This window comes from Myotis myotis, unplaced genomic scaffold (genome assembly GCF_014108235.1).
Source record: "Myotis myotis isolate mMyoMyo1 unplaced genomic scaffold, mMyoMyo1.p scaffold_m19_p_1, whole genome shotgun sequence".
NCBI classification, from domain to species: Eukaryota; Metazoa; Chordata; class Mammalia; order Chiroptera; family Vespertilionidae; genus Myotis; species Myotis myotis.
The window spans coordinates 191,153,999-191,174,187 of NW_023416313.1; the positions used below are offsets into that span (position 1 = coordinate 191,153,999).

The 20,189-nt window shown below is 44.6% G+C and overlaps 1 protein-coding gene and 1 pseudogene across 2 annotated transcripts; one reads left to right on the plus strand and one right to left on the minus strand.

Moving 5' to 3' along the window:
• The first annotated feature begins 952 nt into the window (after positions 1-952).
• DACT1 (dishevelled binding antagonist of beta catenin 1) lies at positions 953-11,210 on the plus strand. Of its 2 annotated transcripts, none has more exons than XM_036308862.1 (4): positions 953-1,586; positions 3,710-3,842; positions 4,576-4,731; positions 8,185-11,210. In XM_036308862.1, exons 1-4 carry the CDS (start codon positions 1,245-1,247, stop codon positions 10,080-10,082), a joined length of 2,529 nt encoding a protein of 842 aa, XP_036164755.1. In that variant the 5' UTR covers positions 953-1,244; the 3' UTR covers positions 10,083-11,210. The 2 variants fall into 2 exon arrangements, with proteins under 2 accessions (XP_036164755.1, XP_036164764.1); XM_036308871.1 differs by having other exon boundaries at positions 8,296-11,210.
• Positions 11,211-18,369: 7,159 nt separating this feature from the next.
• On the minus strand, positions 18,370-18,842 carry LOC118678811 (annotated as a pseudogene).
• Positions 18,843-20,189: the final 1,347 nt, after the last annotated feature.

Sequence of the window (20,189 nt, forward strand, 5' to 3'; positions counted from 1 at the left end):
AAAAAGCTAGAACTCATATAATCCTTACTATGTGCCTGCCATGTTGTAAACGCACCCCACACCCCCAATGCACATTATACTATACTATATTTTATTATACTTCTTCCAACAGGCAGATTCTGTTAGTAGCTCATTTAACCGTTAGGGAAACAGAGGCACAAAGAGGTGAAGTAACTTGCCCGCCCACCTGGTTATTGGCAGGAAACAGGATTCAAATTTCGACAGTCTGGTTTCATAGTCAGAGCTCCCCTGAGCGCAGACTAAATAACAATAAAAAACTCACACCCTCAACCAGAGCGCGCAGGCGCGCGCGCAGACACCCGGAGCTTGTAAAAGAACTGATGGCACCGCTCGCTAGACAGCGGTGTCCTCCCGCCTAATGCTAAACGCCGTCCACAGGAAAACCCACACGGCCACGAAACGCAGAGCTGAACAGTTTGAGAACACGGCCCTGTGCTTGGTAGTGCTTGCCTCCACGGAGTGGAGGACAAAACCAACCCCCCGGAGAGTGACACTGAACGCACCCGGGACCTCGCCCGGGGAGGCGAAGGAGACCTGACGCGGCCGGGGAGGAGGCCGGGGCGTGCGGGGAAGGGGTTAAGATGGTGCACACGCAGCGACTCGGTGGAGTTTCGCAAACTTCTCCGGGGAGCCCAACCGCGGCGTCCCTCCGCGGACCCCGCTGCGAGGCCGGCGGGAACAGGAGGCTGGGCTCGGGGCGCTCGCCCCCGGCTTTGTAGGTGGGGAAGAGCCAATAAGGAGCGAGCGAAAACTGGGTGCAATCAACTCGAGAAGGGGGCGAAGAGACCCGCGGGGAGAGCGGGGGAGGAGAGAGGGCGGGGCGGGAGGAGGGCGGGGGCGGAGCGGGGAGGAGGCCGGCGCGGAGCGCGCGGCGCCCCTGACAGACGAGGGGGACGCCGGGGGGAGCGGGCCTCGGAGCCGAGGGGCCGGCGCGGGGAGGCGGGCGCCAGGCGGGGGTTCGCCCGGCCGCCGCGCGTGACGTAGCGCCGGGCAGGGCGTTATCAGCTGCGGGGCCGGGGCGGGCGACGCGCGGCGCAGCGGACGGCGCCGCTGGGGCCGGGACGGCTGCAGCCCGCGGGCCACGAGCGCTCCCGGCCGCCGCCCCCGCCGCTGTGTCCCGCCGCCCGGGCGGCATGAGCCCGCGCCCGCAGGTCTGAGCGCCCCGCTCCTCCGCCCGGACGTCCCGGCCGAGGTGACGGGTGCTCGCGGCGGGGCTGGGGGCCATGAAGCCGAGTCCGGCCGGAGTGGCGAGGGAGCTGGAGCCGCCGGCGCCGGCCCGGGGCGAGCAGCGCGCGGCGGAGCCCGAGGGGCGCTGGCGGGAGAAGGGCGAGGCGGACACGGAGCGGCAGCGCACCCGCGAGCGGCAGGAGGCCACGCTGGCCGGGCTGGCGGAGCTGGAGTACCTGCGCCAGCGCCAGGAGCTGCTGGTCCGGGGCGCCCTGCGCGGCCCTGGGGGTGCGGGCGCCGCGCCCCGAGCCGGGGAGCAGCCCGGGGAGGCGGCGCAACGCAGCCGCCTGGAGGAGAAGTTCTTGGAGGAGAACATTTTGCTGCTGCGGAAGCAATTGGTAGGTCGTGCCCGGCGGTGGGGGCACGGCTGTCGGGCGAGCGGGCGGGAGTCGGGCAGGTGACCTGGGGTGGCGCGGGAGTGCCTGTGGCTGGGGAAATTCTCGCGGTCCCCGGGACCCCCGCCCTCCTTGACCCCCGTGCCTGCCTGCGCCCGGCTTGGTGCCAGGTGAGGGGCTGGCGACCCCGCGCGATCTGCGGGGAAGGGGTGGCCCCTCTCCCTTCGGGGCTCTTGGAGTGGCCTGGATGTAACCTTTCCTCTCTCTGGTTAGACGAGTGAATGCACGCTCCCTCCCGGAAGGTTTGCAAAGCCCTCCTTTAAAATGCCATCTCCCCTGGAGGCCTTCTTAGCTTCAGGTCCTCCCACCGAGAGCGGACAAAAGCCGAGGAGGGGGCCTGTGGCGTGGCTGACTGTCCGAGGCTGAATTTTACGATTACACGGAAGCGCACGTAGGAGCCCGGCCCCTCCCAGGCTCTCCTCAGCATGCCAGCTTTTGCTGGGGCTGCTGCTTGATTTCAAATAGAAGCCCTTTGTACCAGGCAGCTAAAGCAGGCGCAACGGGTGGAAATTTGGCTGGGAAAAGTGCCCCTCCTCTTACATTTTATACGTACTGCGGGCCGTGACTGGTGGTGGAGGTGGGAGAAGAGAGAACCTGCTCTCAGGGAGCATTTATGTTACTGGAGTCGTGCCAGCGCCTCCGTCATTCTATGTCATCTTCATTAATGGGGAAGAAAAAGAACTTTGGCGCTTAATGTATCGGTGAACAGCTTTTGACCCCGCCTCGGAATGATGGCGGCAGCTTTGTTTCAGAGACCTCAAAAATGTAGTTTTGAAAGCAGCAGCAGGAAAAAAAAAATCCTTATCTGACCATGTGATACGATCTGAAACTAGACACATGCCAGATAATGTCCCCTCTGCAGAGAGGAACGCGGCGATGCTGTGTGGTTGTCTTGTATTATCTCTTTTCAGATAATTTCTCTCTTTCTTGAGCCTCAAAGTGCTCTTACTCCTTAGGTTCATTTTTTTTTTTTTTTTTTCCTGAAGAAACTCATCCTAGCAGACTAGCATATGGTTTATACCAACGCTTTTTAAGTCAAAGGACACACAGAAGAGTAGCAATTCATGAATCTATTTTGTAAGGACGTGTGCACATCATGGTTCGGGTAACACCTCTCTTTTGGCATTTTACTGTGTTTCGCTGGGATTAGACCAGATATTTGGGTGTCACATTGATTTGAGCCAGTGCTTGCCAGCGATGCCTGGTCGCCGACATGTCACGCATTGTCTTGTACAATAGCACCTTTTTGTCTTTATGAATCTCGGGATTGTGAGGGGCACATTCCCGTGGTCCCCGGAGGGGAGCAAGGCCGCAGCGTGTTGGGAGAATTCCAGTCCAGTCAGTGTTTGTGGCACTATTTTCATTTGTAGACTTGGCATTTGTGATTTGAACCAGATGCCTTTTGAGTGTGTTTTTTCACCCCCTTTTCCAGCATAGGAAGCGCTAGGTGGCGGTGTGAGTTAGCGCTACGGATGTGTCACCTTTGGAAACCCGAGTTGAGTTCAAATCTGGTGGACCTTCTTCCCTCGAGGGTTTTGAATTCTGCCAGCTCACATTTTACTTGGCACTGGCTATTCGTATTAGTTTCTCACTTTCAAAGGCCCTCAGACTGATTAAACTCCACAAAGCAACTAATAGAAAACAAAGCTCTGCAGGACACTTGGCCAGAAAGTCTCACCTAAGCAAGATAGGCAATCTGTTACCCTCCGACTTCAAATTAAAGCATCGACTGTGAGGTAGTTTTGTAAAATATGGGCACCACGCAGAAGATTTTATAAAACCTCAGTGCATTTTTTTCATTCTTCCCTAACTTGGTATATAGTAGTTGAAAGTAAGTAAGCAAGTATTGTTTTTATGAAGAAACTTCGTATCACCATCCAATGTGAGAACGTGGAATTAGACATAGGACTTGAAGTTTTCCTTTCTTTCAGGTCATCCAATAAAGTTTAGTTTTGGAAGATTTAGTGAACTCTCTCAATGGTCATTGGAAGGCTTAGAGCAGCAGCCTTTGGTTCTTTGTCACCAGAATGTGTTCATTTTCCCTTTCTCCATTTCTTCCTAACCAGAATTGTTTGAGGAGAAGAGATGCTGGTTTGTTGAATCAGTTGCAAGAACTTGACAAGCAGATAAGTGACCTGAGACTCGATGTAGAAAAGACATCTGAAGAGCACCTGGAGACAGACAGCCGGCCCAGCTCAGGTGAGTGTGTGAGCACAACCACAGCATCTTCACGCAGGAGTTCTACCTGGGCCCCGAGCTTACCATTCCCAGCCCTACAAATGGCAATGGAGTGTGTTTCCAGTGCAGAGAGAATAAAAAGGTCGTCTGTCTGCCTGCCATTCAGTCGTAGGAGAGGGAACTAAAACCAGACTACAACATTTTTAATAATGAGATTGATCTGACTGGAGTCCCCTGAGTTTAAAAAGAAAAGGTTCTATTCAAATTTCTGGAAGAGCGGTCCTCCTTTGAAATTTGAGAAAGTCAGAACTGGGCTAGAAAATTAGTCACACTTCAACTTCCTGAGACCACTTTGAAAGTTTTTTTTTTTTCTTTTAAACCATTTGGCTCCTTAAATAGATTTGTTTTCTCTTCAAGTTACTCTTTCTGAAACGCTCATGATAATGTTGGGGCTGTGATAGATCTAAGTCTCTTTCCTTGCACATCTTTAAAGGTTGGGTCAAGGGGGATCAGTTTGACTTGTGAGAGTAACTTTGAAATGTATCCATCGTTAGGAGCTCTTTGGTTTTTCTAGGGATTGCTTGAAATAAAACCATAAAATCAGGACACTAAGTCCAACGAGCCAAAATTGCCCCCTCCCCCCCAAGTCTCCCAATCTTACCTTTTCTCGAAGATTATCCTTTTTTCCTTTTAAGCACAAATGTGTATTATTGCATGACCTGATCCTAATTCCAAATGGTGTCTTTCTTTGTAGGGTTTTATGAGCTGAGTGATGGGGCTTCAGGATCCCTTTCCAATTCCTCTAACTCGGTCTTCAGTGAGTGTTTATCCAGTTGTCATTCCAGCACCTGCTTTTGCAGCCCCTTGGAGGCAACCTTGACTATCTCAGATAGTTGCCCCAAATCTGCAGGTAAGCCTTTTTAGAATTAATACACATTTTTTTTTAATTGGAAGGGGTCAAAGATTCCTTAAAGGTTACGTAGCTTCAGCCCCCTTTTACTGATGAAAAACAAAGACACGGAGAATTCCATCAGCTTGCTGCCTTTAGTGCCCATAGTTGCATCTAGAACCAAGAAGACCTCTATTCTGGTCCTCTTTGGGTGCCACTTGGCTTTATATTCAGCTCATCTTTGGAAATCCTGTCCCGATAGAAGTTTGGAGCTCTGTTTCTGAGCCTTTGCTTAACAGGCTTTGTTAGGCTTTAACTTGTTTTTTTCTTTTGAAAACCACTTTGGATCTGTTTTCTTCTTTCTTTAATAATTCAAAACTAAAGCTTACATTAAGTTAAATATATCTGTCAGCCTGGCCACGGGCTGCTTGGCACTTAGGGAGCAGTGGCCCTTCCCTGTTCTCCAGAATGCTTTGTCTGAGGGCAGCTCTCCTTTTAGCAGGCGGGTGGGATGAGATCCCCTTAGGCCACGTGCCATTGCTTCTCATTTTGGGCTGTCCTTGCAGTTACCTCCGCAGAGACTCATGCTATTGTTGGTACTGGAAGAGTTTCTGCATTCCTGCTATGCATCACTGTACTGAAGAGCCTGTATACTTTTACCTCCTTTGGCTCCTCCCAGTAGTTCTGCAGGATGCAGGTGTTGTTAGCTCCATTTTATGTATCAGAAAATGAGGCCTAGTGAGGTTAGATTAGGTAAGTTGTTTAAGGCTAAATAGCTAGTGAGTGGCAAAGGCAGGATGCATGCTCTGGACTAACGGCCAGGTGCATGTTTTTCCATCACATCACACCAAGGGAATTCAGAAGTTGTGTTCAGCGTTTTCATTGAAAAGGGGAGAAATCTGGAGTTAGATGCAATTTGTCAGAGGCTCCTCATCTGCTGAATGGCAGAGCTGTTGCTGAAACTCAGGACTCCTTCCTTAGTTCTGCTTTGTTTTGATTCCTCAAAAGAGCAGAGGAAATGCAGAGAGTAGAGGAGCTGTAGGTGCTGGCACAAGTTGCTGCACTCTTGGTTTGTTTGTGTTCTCCACCTGGTCTAAGGCTGAATCTTCAGCCCAGGCAATGCAAACATAACACCAACAACTGAAGCTGCTAATTGGCTGGTGTCTCTGTATTTGTACAGGGTGCGTTCAGCAGCAGTCATTTGGGGAAGCAACAGATCAGTGCTATCTAGAGTGTCTGGGCCTCAAGTTCATTGGTAATTGCTTCCCTTCACTCTGCAGATCTGGTTTCAGAGGAGAACTTTAAAACCCATTAAAGGCACTTTGGTATAGGTTTTCCTCAAAGACAGACCCTCTCCCAAATGCTACATCTTCACATAATTGAGACAGTTGGGCTGGGTCTCGGGGGCTGGGATGTCTGTCTTGTTCCTTAACTCTTAAGTAGTGAAAAGGGAGAAATGGTAAAGTGTAGATGAATGTGGCTTTAAGCAAGGCAGATACAGAGACACCAGCCAATTAGCAGCTTCAGTTGTTGATGTTATGTTTGCATTGCCTGGGCTGAAGATTCAGCCTTAGGGTAGCAGAGGAGGAGGGATGAGCAAGGATATGAGCAAGAGATGGTTCTCTTTACAATAAGCTACTTGTTGGGAGTGGAAATGGAGGGAGGGAGTGGACATGGCATTTTTATAATAATAATTTCTTTAAAAATTAACCATATTATTTCTGAATCTAGACTATATTTTTCCAGAAACTGCTAATTATCATTAAGGTTAATGGAGTTTTCCCTTAAAATTAACAGAGAATCTGGCACATAGTAGCTTTTCAACATTGAATGAATAAGTATAATGGAGGAAAAATTATATAATGATAAAAACTTTGATTTTTTTTTCTCTAATTGAAAGTCATTTAAGGGGACTTGAAAGTTATAATATTCACCGAGATGAGAGAGCAAAATCGTTTAATTAAGCAAGAAAGCTTGATTTAATTGTATTTTGACATCTATATTTTTATGATGTGAACATTTATTCGTTAATTCCACTACTCAATCTATTAAAGTGTTTTAAAAAATACTGTTTTTTATGTTAGTGTCTGGTTATTATTTAAATTTGATTAGTCTGTACTGAAATTTGATTAATTTCCCTGACCTTTCAATTGACAGTAATATTTGAACATATATCATTAAGAATTAGGTCTAAAAAATACAAAATGAGAAGAAAGTCCATAGAAAGTATAATTTATCTGAAGTATTTTAAAAAGAAACCAGGAATAGAATACAGAGGGGAAAGTAGTCTAGAGAAAAAATGACTCAAAAACACTTATTTTTGCAGTTATAATACAGTGTACATATTTATTGAAAATTTAGAGAATAGAAAACAAAGGAGAAAGTTAACAAACACCACTTGTTTTCTGACCACACTAAGATGCTACAAATTATCAGCTGGGTGTGCTTCATTTCAGACTTTTTTTGCATCTATTCAATCTTAATAAAGTTATAATCATAGTTTGGTAGTATATCATGATTCTCACTAAACTTTAAAGTGTTTCCCCGTATTACTTGATAATTTGAAAGCATTTTTGGCCTTGGCCAGATAGCTCATTTGGTTAGAGCAGTGGTCGGCAAACCGTGGCTCATGAGCCACATGCGGCTCTTTGGCCCCTCGAGTGCGGCTCTTCCATAAAATACCACGTGCGGGTGCGCACATACAGTGCGATTGAAACTTCGTGGCCCATGTACAGAAGTTGGTTTTCGAAAAGGAGATAGGCGAAACAAGTATACAAGACGAGTGTGGATGGGAGAGTTGGAAGGGGTCGACCTCAGCGAATGTACCTCAGTCAGATTGAGGACGTTTTTAGCAAAGGCCAGCTTAGGAGTACCCTAATTAAGTTAATAACAATGTACCTACCTATATAGTTTAAGTTTAAAAAATTTGGCTCTCAAAAGAAATTTCAATCGTTGTACTGTTGATATTTGGTTCTGTTGACTAATGAGTTTGCCGACCACTGGGTTAGAACATCGTCCCAATTTGCCAAAGGTTGTGGATCTCTAGTCAGAGCACATACAAGAATCAACCAATGAATGCATAATAAATAAGTAGAACAACAAATCGATTCTCTCTCTCTTTCACCCTCTCCCTTCCTCTCTCTAATATCTATCTATCTATCTATCTATCTATCTATCTGTCTATGTCTATCTATCTGAATAGATAGATATAGATAGATATAGGTAGATAAAGCATTTTTAATGGCTATTTTTCCTTCAGAGGCTACATCATATATTAAAATTTTCTTTGTTAAATATTTTCCCCCTCCTCCAGTAGTCTGCACTGTATGTAAACTAGTAGAGTAGCTCATGGAGTATTTGTTGATTCTTGGCGTTCTCTCTCTACCCATGAATTTGTCTTCCTGGGAGTTGGCCAGGGTCAAGATGGTGCTGGCCAGTTCATCTCTTCAGAGTGTATCTTTAAATGTCTTTCAGATCTCATAGGATGGTTGGACTATACAGAAGGCCGCTGTGAAGACCAGGCCTCAGAGGCAGTTTGCTGTTTCCCCTCCACATCACAATTTAATCCCCTTGGTGTCATTGCAGATGTGAATCCCAAGTACCAGTGTGATCTGGTGTCTAAAAACGGGAATGATGTCTATCGCTATCCCAGCCCACTTCATGCTGTGGCCGTGCAGAGCCCAATGTTCCTCCTCTGCCTGACAGGCAGCCCGCTGAGGGAAGAGGAGAGGCTGGGCAACCCCACCAATGACATTTGTGTCGGATCTGAGCTGGACGCTGTCAAGACGGAGGCGTCCTTACCGTCTCCAAGCAGGGTGTGGCCTGCTCCCCAACACTCATCCAGCAAGAAAATGGATGGCTACATTCTGAGCTTGGTCCAGAAAAAAACACACCCTGTAAGGACCAACAAGCCAAGAACCAGTGTGAACGCGGACCCCACGAAGGGGCTTCTGAGGAATGGGAGCGTTTGTGTCCGAGTGACTGGGGGCGTCTCCCAGGGCAATCCTGGGAACCTTAAGAATTACAAACAGGCGCCTCTGCCCACCAGCGGAGTTCCCTCTTTGGACCCTGGGACATTCTCCCCACCGAAGCAATGGTCAAAAGAATCGAAGGCAGAGCAACTGGAAAGCAAGAGGGTGCCCTTGCCAGAGGGCTGCTCGCCCGGTGCCGCCCCTGAACTTCAAAGCAAGCATCCCCCCAAAAATGCCAAGCTAGCCTCCCAGGAGCACACCCGGGGCCCCGCCACTGTGACCGGGGAGGCCCCCAAAGAAAGCAGCCACATCCCAGCGGCCTCTCCAAAAGAGAGCCCCGGGAGAGGCCTCGCCCCGCGGCAAGAGAGCAGAGTTGTCCCGCCACTGAAAAAGCCGGCGCAGAAAACCAGCCTGCAGGCGGCCCCTCCGGCCGCGACCCCGCCCGCCCCGCCTGCACCCCCACCCTCAGCCTTCCCCGTGGAAGAGCGGCCTGCCCTGGATTTCAAAAGCGAGGGCTCTTCTTCTCAAAGCCTGGAAGAGGGGCCCCTGGTGAAGGCGCACTTCGTCCCTGCGCAGCAGCCGGGCGTCAGGGCGCACCGGGGCGCCCGGACCGCAGCTGCCCCCAGGGGCTCCGCCCTGAAGCACAGGGCGCAGGCCCTCCACGGCCCCGACGGCGCCTTGCCCACCGTGAGGGAGAAAACCCGGGCAGCCGGCAAGAAGTGTCGGTTCCCCGACGACCTGGATACAAATAAGAAACTCAGGAAGGTCTCCGCCAAAGGGCGGAGGAGTGGGGGCGGCCATGCCGAGGCGGGTCTTCCCAGCCGGCCGCTGGGGGCTGCACACCGGCCCGGGAGCCGGGCGCACGGCCACGGGCGCGAGGCGGTGGTGGCCAAGCCCAGGCACAAGCGCACCGACTCGAGGCGGTGGAGGTCGGCCGCCGAGATCTCCTACGAAGAAGCGCTGCGGCGCGCGCGGCGGGGCCGGCGGGAGGGCGCGGGGCTGTGCGCGGCCGCCGTGGCGCTGCCCTACGCCAGCCCCTACGCCTACGTGGCCAGCGACTCCGAGTACTCGGCCGAGTGCGAGTCCCTCTTCCACTCCACCGTGGTGGACACCAGCGAGGACGAGCAGAGCAACTACACCACCAACTGCTTCGGGGACAGCGAGTCCAGCGTGAGCGAGGGCGAGTTCGCGGGCGAGAGCACCAGCACCAGCGACTCGGAGGAGAGCGGGGGCCTCATCTGGTCCCAGTTCGTGCAGACGCTCCCCATTCAGGCGGTCACGGCCCCAGACCTGCACAGCAACCCCACCAAGACCTTTGTCAAAATTAAGGCCTCCCATAACCTCAAGAAGAAAATCCTCCGCTTCCGGTCCGGCTCTTTGAAGCTGATGACGACCGTGTGAGTGGATCTTGTCGCGGGGGGAAGGAAAGGTGGCGTCTTAGTAGTGTTGTTGTGTAATAATTTCATGGAATGTTTTCCCCTCTGTGAAGATGAAACCGAAGTAAATTAATGTCTCTGCTTCATTATGTATGGACACTAGTGCCTTTAATGGAAGGTGAAGAATGTCTTGCTGGTTAGAAGTGAATATTGAGGTTTTCAGTGGTGGTGAATAATGCATACGTTTTGTGGTATCAGCTGATTTCGCTTTTAAATATCCTGAGCACCTGTGATGGTTTCATTGGGATGAGACCCTTTGATCTGAAGGTCAGGTAGATGGAATTCTAGGACATACATTAGCTTCTTGGTTCTTTAGGGCAGTGTCTCCAGGAGGGCTTTCCTGTCGAGGGGCATCACATAATTGTGTGAAGTAGGTATGAGGGAGCGTGTTTGTTGTCTGTAATTTCTTATACAGTCTACATTTCTCAGACAGCCATACATCCCCATTCTATCGTCTCAGAACTGTGTGGTTTACTGGACTCAGAACTTGAAGACCAGACCCTAAATCCAGAGAGCTAGTGACTTGGATGGAGAGGCTGGTAATACCCTTGAAGGGATTCACTAAACTTGTGCTACACTTGGTGCCTAGGCCCTTGTTAGGGTAAGCATTTTTAGGGCTGTTTATCCAACATTTTGATGCCTTTTTCCTCCCTAATTTGCAGCAAATCCAGCCATTCCTCCCTTGGAGGACTTGCCTTTGGGATAAAGTTTTGGTCCGTGGGTACAGAGAAATTCACTCCTAATGAAATAACCTTGGGCGTGACTCCAAGCCCACAATTGCTCACTGAGCACTGTGCCACTTCCGCCTTGGCCCACATGTGTTAGTGCAATCCAGTCCAGATTGGACCACTGACCCTGTCTGGAAGGAAGGGCTTTTTTTTTAAAAAAGAAGAATTGTTTTTGGTAAACAGTATTGTGTAAAATTGCTTTTTTTTATACCGATACAAGCATGTTTTGTGCATGAGTAGGATTTGTTTTGGTATTCCTGTTGATGTTAAATTACTGTGTGATATAAACAGTATGTGTTTTTATATATCATTGTGTAAATTTAATATAACATTATATGCTGTAATAAATGATTTGTTTTACTGCTGTTAAGTTTGTTATTTGGGCATAAAACCAGATGTTTACACCTATAACTCTTGTACTGATTATTGTGGGATTTATATTGGGCCCAGTCTAGCATTAGAATATTATTTGCAATAATTAAGGCAGGTTTTAGTACTTTTTTTTCAAATGGATGGTAATAAGGAGGGAAAGCAAACCACTTCTTTAAAAACAGTTAAGGTACTTCTTTAAGATTTAAGGTAAATTTGATAGATGTGGTTTAAGGAAAATATTTCTTAGAATACCCTCCAACTTTTTACTATAAAATATTTATAACATGGAAACATTGAAAGGATAGTACAATAAACACTTGTATAGAGACCACCTAAATTCAATAATTGCTAACATTATGCTGTTCTTGCTTTAACTCTCTATATGTATTTATTAGGTTTAGCCATACTGCTGGTTTTGAAGGTCAAAGAGATTTTGGCCATCTTTCCTCACCACACAGCTGTACTATTTTATAGTAAATTTCAGGCATCATGATATTTCATTTCTAAAAACTCAAGCATTTATTTCCTAAGAATGAAAGATTCTTTTATAAAACTACAATATGATCACACAAACACAAGAAAAATTGTCAGTAATTCCTAATACCAAATACTGTTTTTGTTTCAAGAATTTTTTTTAAATCTTCACCCAAGGATATGTTTTTTTATTGATTTTGAGAGAGAGAGAGAGAGAGAGAAACATCGATCAGTTGCCTCCAATACGCCCCCAGATTGGGGATTGCTCACCCAGACCAGAGATCAAGCCTGCTAGGTGTGTGCCTGCACCAGGAATCAAACCTGCAATCTTTTTGGTGTACAGGAGGATGAACAAACCAACTGATCCACCTGGCTGGGCTTGAGAATTTTTAATAGCCCCTTCTCCCTTTTCCCCAATGAGGATTCAGTCAATGTTATTCATTATATTTGGTTGTAGATATCTAGTCTTTTATTCTAGAACTAGAGGCCCGGAGCACTAGATTCGTGCACTGGTGGGGGGCATGGCCTGTGGGGATCAGCTGCTGCGGGAGCAACCACTCATCCCGGTCAGCTGAGTGGGTGTGGACCTGGCCACTGACGGCTACTCCCGCTGTGGGAGCAGCTGCTCATCCTGGTCAGCTAAGCCGCACTCCCACTGTGGGAGCGCACTGACCACCAGGGGGCAGCTTTTTCGTTGAGCGTTCCCCCCCCCACCCCCCGCCCCGTCATGGGTCGTTCTGGTTGTTCCGCCCTTAGGTCGCTGGGCTTTTATTATATAGGATAGTCTTTTTAAAAAATGACATTGGGTTTTAAACTCGGGACACTTACCTTGTAGAAGGTCTCACATTCTGGATTTGGTTGTTTCTTTATGTTGTCTTAACATCTAGTCCTTCTGTGTCCTGTAAATTGTGTAAAGCTTGATTGGATTCAGTTTAACCATTCTTAGCAAGAAGATTTTACTAATGATCTTGTGCACTTATGTTGCTTTACATCAAAGAACATAATATCAGGTTGCCCTACTATTACTGAATTTAAGAGTGGTCCCTGCCCTGATGGGTGTGGTTCAGTTGGTTGGAGCGTCATCCTGTGCACCAAAGGGTTGAGGTTCAGTTCCAGTTGGGGCACATACCCAGGTTATGGGTTCAATCCCCGGTCAATGCCCTTATAAGATGTTTCTCTTCCCACCCTCCAAAATCAATTTTTAAAAGAGGGAAAAAGACCTTTAAAAGAATAAGGGTGATCCTTCGGCTAAATTGGTAAGTAGAGATTTCTTCACTATAACGTTTGGTTTTCTTCCTCTTTGCAAATGTTTGGTATTTGTGGGTGATTATTTGGTGCTGTGTGGATACCCTATTTTTCGCAAAGGGATTTAGATTATATTGCTGATCTTGCCTGAATCAGTTATTGCCTTACGAATGCAAAATGGTAGTTTTTCTAAGTATCTTTCCTACTTTTATTAACTGACATTCTACAAAAAAGAGAGCTTTTCTTGTTATATTCCTTTTCTTTTGAATATCACTATGGACTCATGGATTTTTGTTCATTTGATGTCTTATAATCACCTATTGCCGGGGTCCAACCCCAGCAGGTCCAGGGGTTCCCAAAGGCGTAGATGGAGTCGGCGAAGAAGGAAGGACACGGAGACAGTGTTCAGTTGATCAGCAGCCTAGCCAGGATCTCCAGCCAGGATCTCCAGCCAAGTTCTGGTCTGGATCTCCAGAGAGGTTCTGCTGCTTATTGTCTTGTTACATCCGTATTTATACCAGTTGATTCAATCCTATCAATCTCTATTACAAAGGTTAGGGCGTTTCTTATCTCCATTCCAGGGAGTAAAGATTATGTAGCTTAAGCATGATTGTTCGTAGTTAAAGTGATTAATTACCCGCCTGGCATTTAGTTGAGGGGTTTTATTCCCTCCCTAACTTCAGGGGAAAATCCCTACCTGGGGAAACAACCTTTCTCGGAGAGGTGACCTTGGTTAAAACACACAGCGCTAAGGGGAGCAGACATATTAAGAACAGTATGCTATATACGCCAGGTCCCTTGAAACATATGCTGTGCAGATGTTTCTATCCTGCAGCGACTGTGTCAAGCAGCAAGGATGGACCAACATGTCTGAAATTTGGCAGTAGGAGGACAAATTTTGTTAAAAGTAATCTGTAGATCAGCTCAATCTCATATTTCATATATTTATGATGATGTGTACTCAATTAAGATGAAATTTTCAAATGCAAATTTAAATACAATACAAATTTCTTAACTACCCATTTTTTAATTCTTCCCTGGAAAATTTCTTTTCCTATACTTTATAGAATCTCTTATCTCCAAGAAGGCTTTTACCTGTAGAACACCGCAAATTAGTTCCTTATTGCTTATAAAGGTAAGCCTTTTTTTTCCCCAACAAGACATCCTTTTTTCAATTAGGCATCTTTTTACCAAGATATCTCAGACAACTCAGTTCTTCAAAATATTGTAGAGTTGTGTTTTTTTAGTATTTATATGTTTCATATGCAGTCAGTCATTCTGCTTCAACTAGAATTTCTTTGATTACCTGATTAAATCTAAGCCAAGTGCAAGTGAGGCATGATCTCACCATCTTTTCTAGTTCTGTGATCCAATCTCTTTGGGGGCAGGCTATAAAGTTTATTGTGTAAGGCAACTGTGACCTGCAGTCAGTTCTTGAATCATTTCCAAGTTGTTTCCAAAGAGCATTATTCTCAGAAGGGGAAGCTTTCTGAAAACCAGCTTCTGAATAATTACATTTTAGGTGACAGAATGCCAAATGAAGAGAAGCGTGAAAAACAGGATTTTTTTCAAAGAATGCAGGGTTTGTCCTTTTCTGTCTATTGCTTGACTTCCCGGTAGCTAACAGTTGTGCTGCACTTGGAAATTTGGGTTTTGTCCATTATTTTCAATGACAAATAGCTGCTATTATTCTTACAAACAAAAGAGCTCTTTAAAATATTTCCCTTTATTTAAATAAACTAGTTTAAATAAATTACAAATGCTCATTGTCAAAAAGAAAAAATATATCCGAACAATGCACAGGTGTTTAAACTCCTTTTGCTTCATCCTCCTTAAATTCTACTCTTCAATAAGTTTGGTGTATATATTTCCATACTCTGTTATATGCACATAAAAATATATGGCCTTTGCATTTTTTCCTTCAAAATGAAGACTCAATCTACATATATTCTGTAACTTACTTTCTTCATTCCATGGACCTTTATAGTGGGTATAATTCCCAATTCTCTTTAATGGGGTTCCAAGTCTTTCCTCCTTGAGAAAAAAGGTACTGAATTTTATGGGCTACTTACTTGCCTTGCTTACAAAAATTCTAGCATTTAACAATAAAAGTGTTACCCAAGTGCTATACATTTGCACATATATTGCCTTTCCAGTTTTCTTACGTGTTTTGTTACTTTCTTTGTATTAAGAGTCCACTTTAAGTGGGATATTATTGTCAGAATCCTGTGAGGCTTGCCTAAGGATTTTGCCATACCAGAAGCTACTTATTTGTTTCTGCCAGGTGCCTCAAGGGGATCTCCAGGTTGGACCACCTTTTAAGTTAATTTATCTACTTTAGGTTTATCTGACTACAGAGGTAGTAGAAATTCAAATCCTAAACCCACACGAGGATAGGCTTTGGTTACATGTTTTCAGAGGAGATCATTTCCAAGGCAGAAGAGCTTCCTTATTTTCATCCTGGGCCAGCAAGTGAATTTTTTTTCCTGGACTAACCTTCCACTGAGGGTGTAGCCCTTCAGTGCTCTCGGCAATGTGGGAGTCTCAGTACAGATCCTACCCTGTGAAGGCCAAGTCCTTGTCCCCTGAGTGCCTGTTGACGGCAAAGCGCCTAGCTTAAGGAAGGAACCAGCAACCTCTCCTCCTACTCTCCAAGGGTGGGGCAAACTTGGAATCCTTTCTTTCCAGTGGAGTCAATGTACACTTAAGAGAACGTTTGCTAATAGTTTATCCACCATTACTAACTATTTTACAGGGAGATGATTTATCTAGTTCACCATATGACTGGAAACAGACACCATACAGCTACCCATCGCCTTTGCCAGTAAACTGGATTCTCCTTTCCCCCTTGTATTTTTGGTACAATTTTATTGAGGTGCAATAAAATGCAGATATTTAAACTGTACAATTTGATCTGTTTTGACATGTATACAACTGTGTAACAACCACAATCAAGATAACAAACATTTTCATCATTATTGAAAGTTTTCTTGAGACTCTTTGTAATCCATCTCTCCCTCGACTCCATTTCCCCCGTCCATCATGGATCTGCTTTCTGTCGCTACAGATTATTTTGTATTTTCTATTATTCTGTTTAAATGGAATTAAACAGTGTGTGCTGTTTTTGCTTGAATTTTTTATTCTCCATATTGATGTTTAGGTTTGTCCATGTTGTTTAATGTCTCAAACGTTCATCTCTTTATTGCTGAGTAATATTCCTTTGTATAGATATATAACAATTTGTTTATCCTATTCACTTGTTGATGGCCATTTGGGTTATTTCCAGCTTGGGGCTATTACAAATAAAACTGTGAAGAACCTTCACGCACAGGTCTTTGTTTCTCTTGGGTAAATACTGAGGAGTGGAATGCCTTGGTCCGATGGTAGGTGTATGTTTAACTTTCTTTAGAAATTGTAAAAATATATCCCAAACTGGTTGTGCCATTTTACATTCCTGCCAGCAATGTATGAGAGTCTCAGTTGCTCCATATCCTTGCTACCATTTGGCATACTCACACTTCTTAACTTTAGCCTATCTAAAATTACTAGAGTAATGATGTTGAACATCTTTGCATGTGCTTATTGGCCATCTGTGTTTCATTTTTGGTGAAGTGTGTGTTCAAATAGTTTGTACTTCAAAAAATTGGGTTTTGGGGCTTCTTATAAATGAATTGTGAGAGTTTCTTTCGTACATTCCATGGAAGAGTCCTTTGATATATACTGTGAATATTTTCTCTCTGTGGCCTGCCTTTTCACTGTCTTTTTAAAAAATATATATTTTTTGATTGATTTCAGAGAGGAAGGGGGAGAAAGAGAGATTTAGAAGCATCAGTGATGAGAGAGAATCATTGATTGGCTGCCTGACCAGATTCAAACTGTGACTTCCTAGTTCAGAGGTTAACACAGAACTCCTGAGCACACTGGCCGGGTCCTTTTCACTTAAAGGTACCTTCTGAAGAACAAAAGTTTTAATTTTGATCAGGTCCAATTTTCTATTTTTTCTTTTATGATTTGTAATTTTTTTTAAAAATATATTTTATTGAGTTTTTACAGAGAGGAAAGGAGAGAGATAGAGAGTTAGAAACATCGATGAGAGAGAAACATCGACCAGCTGCCTCCTGCACACTCCCCGCTGGGGATGTGCCCGCAACCCAGGTACATGCCCTTGACCGGAATCGAACCTGGGACCTTTCAGTCCGCAGGCCGACGCTCTATCCACTGAGCCAAACCGGTTTCAGCTATGATTTGTAATTTTGATGTCCCATCTAGGAAACTTTATCTTATACTTTCTCCTAGATTTTACCTTTTATTTTCTTCTAGAAGTTTTATGGTTTTAGGTTTACATATAGATCAATGACCTATTTTGAGTTAATTTTGGGGTACAATGTGAAGTAGGGATAGATATTCAATTTTTCCAAACAGATATTTAATTTGCCTAGAACTATTTGTTGAAATGACTTTCCCTTCTGAATTGGCAGCTTTGTAAAGACAGACAAAACAGTTAACATAATACATATGCCTATTTTTTTCACCAATGTCAAATGCTTTGCAGTGGTTCTCAACCTTCCTAATGCCGCGACCTTTTAATACAGTTCCTCATGTTGTGGTGACCCCCAACCATAAAATTATTTTCGTTGCTACTTCATAACTGTAATTTTGCTACTGTTATGAATCTTAATGTAAATATCTGATATGCAGAATGTATTTTCATTGTTCGCGACCCACAGGTTGAGAACCACTGCTTTATAGTAAGTATTGACATCAGGCAGGGCAAGTCCTCCAACTTTGCTTTTCTCTTCTTAATTGCTTTGATTATTTGAGATCCTTTGCATTATCATATACATTTTTATAATCAGGTTGTCAATGTCTACAAAAACAACAACAGCAGCAACAAAACCCTGTTGAAATTTGTATTGGTATCATATGGGTATAGTTCACCATAGAGATATTGTTATCTTAAAAATAATGTCTTTCAGTCCATGAGTATATTATATCTTTCTACTTATTTAAGTCTTCGTTAACTTTCTTCAGCAATATTTTATAGTTTTTAGTGTAGAAGTCTTGGTCTCCTTTTGTTAGATTCATTCCTAAATATTTTATGATTTTGGTGATACTGTAAACAGAAATTTTGAAATTTTCATTTTCTAATTATTTGCTAGGAATATGTAAGAATACAATTAATATTGTATATTAATCTTGAACCCTGCACCTTGCTAAATTCATTTATTAGTTATAATAATTGTTTTGTAGAATCCCAATCTTAGGCTTGTTGATATTGTCCTAAAGGTCTGGAAACCTTTGTCCATTTTTTTCTTTCAATTGTTTCTTTCTGTTCTTCAGTTTGGATAATTTCTATTGCTCTATCTTCATTTTCCCTTATGTTCTGCTATTGAGCCTATCCAGTGAATTTATTAATAGACAAGGCCTACAGATTTATTTCTTAGATACACGCACTGTGCAACCCCAGTGGCCCATGATCTTGGTGTGCTAATCTGGAACTTGAAGATCCCAAAAGTGCAGGCTTCCGTGGGCCCAGATTTTCTTCAGTTGCTTCAGGTCTTCAGGGAACTTGTTGCCCAAACCACTGGCCACAACCTGGCTGTATTTTCCATCCTTTATGTCCTTCTGTCTGTTCAAGAACTGAGCTGGGATTCTGCATAATGGTGATCGCGTGTTCCACCTCATCCTCTGTGAGCTCTCCTACCCTCCTGGTGCAGTCGATGTCTGTTTTTCTCAACACCTCTGAGCATATCTTTGCCGCATACCCTTACCTGCGGTGAAGGCAAAGGCTATTTCCACCATCCATGGATATTGGTGTTGAGTACTGGCAAAATGTGCTGGAACTTCTCAGGGGCCACTAGAGTCAGGGCAACAGGGTGGGGAGTAGGTCTCCTGTGGAAGAGCATCCAGTGAATTAAAAAATTCAGAGTCTGTATTTTTAATTTCTAAACTTTCCAATTTGATTTTTTTTTTGGTAGTTTCTATTTCTCTGCTGAGAATTTCTATCTTTTCATTCATTTCCAATGTCTTTGTCCTTTACCTCAAGGATCATAATTATAATTTTAAAAGTCTTTGGTAGTTTCAACATTTAGGTCCTCTTGAGGTTGGCATCTATTGTTTTCCTCTTGAGAATTGGTCCTATTTTCTTGTTTCTTTGGTTGTCGAGTAATTTCAGATGGTATCCTGAACATTGTCACAGTAATGTTGTATAGGTTCCAAGTCCTTTCAGAATCCTCAGGAGAATGCTGTGTTGGCTTTAGCAGGCAGTCATCCCAATTAGGCTCTGTGACCCCAAGTTCTTCTGTGTTGGTTTGTGTCTGTACCTTGCATGCTTGGTTCAGATGGTAGATTGAACCAAGAGTTCATACCCCAAATCAGGGGACCCCTGTCTCTATTTCCTTTTCCTCTCATTTGGGATTTCTCCTACTCTCTCCATCCCATAGGGTCAATATTTCCTGGATCCTCTGGCTAGAAAGACATATTCATATTGAAATTTTAACTGCCTGTAGCAAACACTGCTCGGAAACTGGGGCCTGCCCTCAGGATAAAACTGAGTAAGAAAAGAGAAAAAAAGGAAACTCCCACCCCCTCACCCCAATCCACCAGCTATTTTTGCTTTCACAGTCTTTAGGTAGTTTATTTTCCCCATATTTTTGTCAGAGTTTTTAATTGTAATCAGTAGGAAGGATAGGCTATAATGGGCTCATACTGTTATGGCAGAACCCAAATCCACAGACTCATTTCTTTTTAACATTTATTTTGAAGAGAATTCAAAGACCTAGCAGAGTCCTGCAGGAGAGCCAGTCATGTGCTTCCCCAAAACTCCCCACCCTGCTCTGAAAAACACAGGCTTTCTGTGTTCTGGTTTCAAAATCTCATGCAACAGTAAGAGTCCTTATAAGCAAAGAAATCCTTTATCAATGTTGAAGAGGGTGTGTTTAAAATTGGCACGATTTTATTTTACTTCCTTCTAGGCGCAAACCTTTAATTTGGAGGGTAGAGGGGAGCTATATAATTATTTCTATATGCTTCTTTCTTTTGGGGCAAAGAAAAAAAATAACATTCACTACACATATGTATATTGCTTGAAAGGTGGCCTAAAAGTGCCTTTTGTTTCCTTGGGAGTCATTTAGTTTAGTTTTCAGACTTGTCACTTTTAATTATTTACCTGATGATCATATCTCTGATTATAATATAAATATAGTATATAATTACACTTTTGAAAATGGGTATTTACTTCTTGGCCCACAATG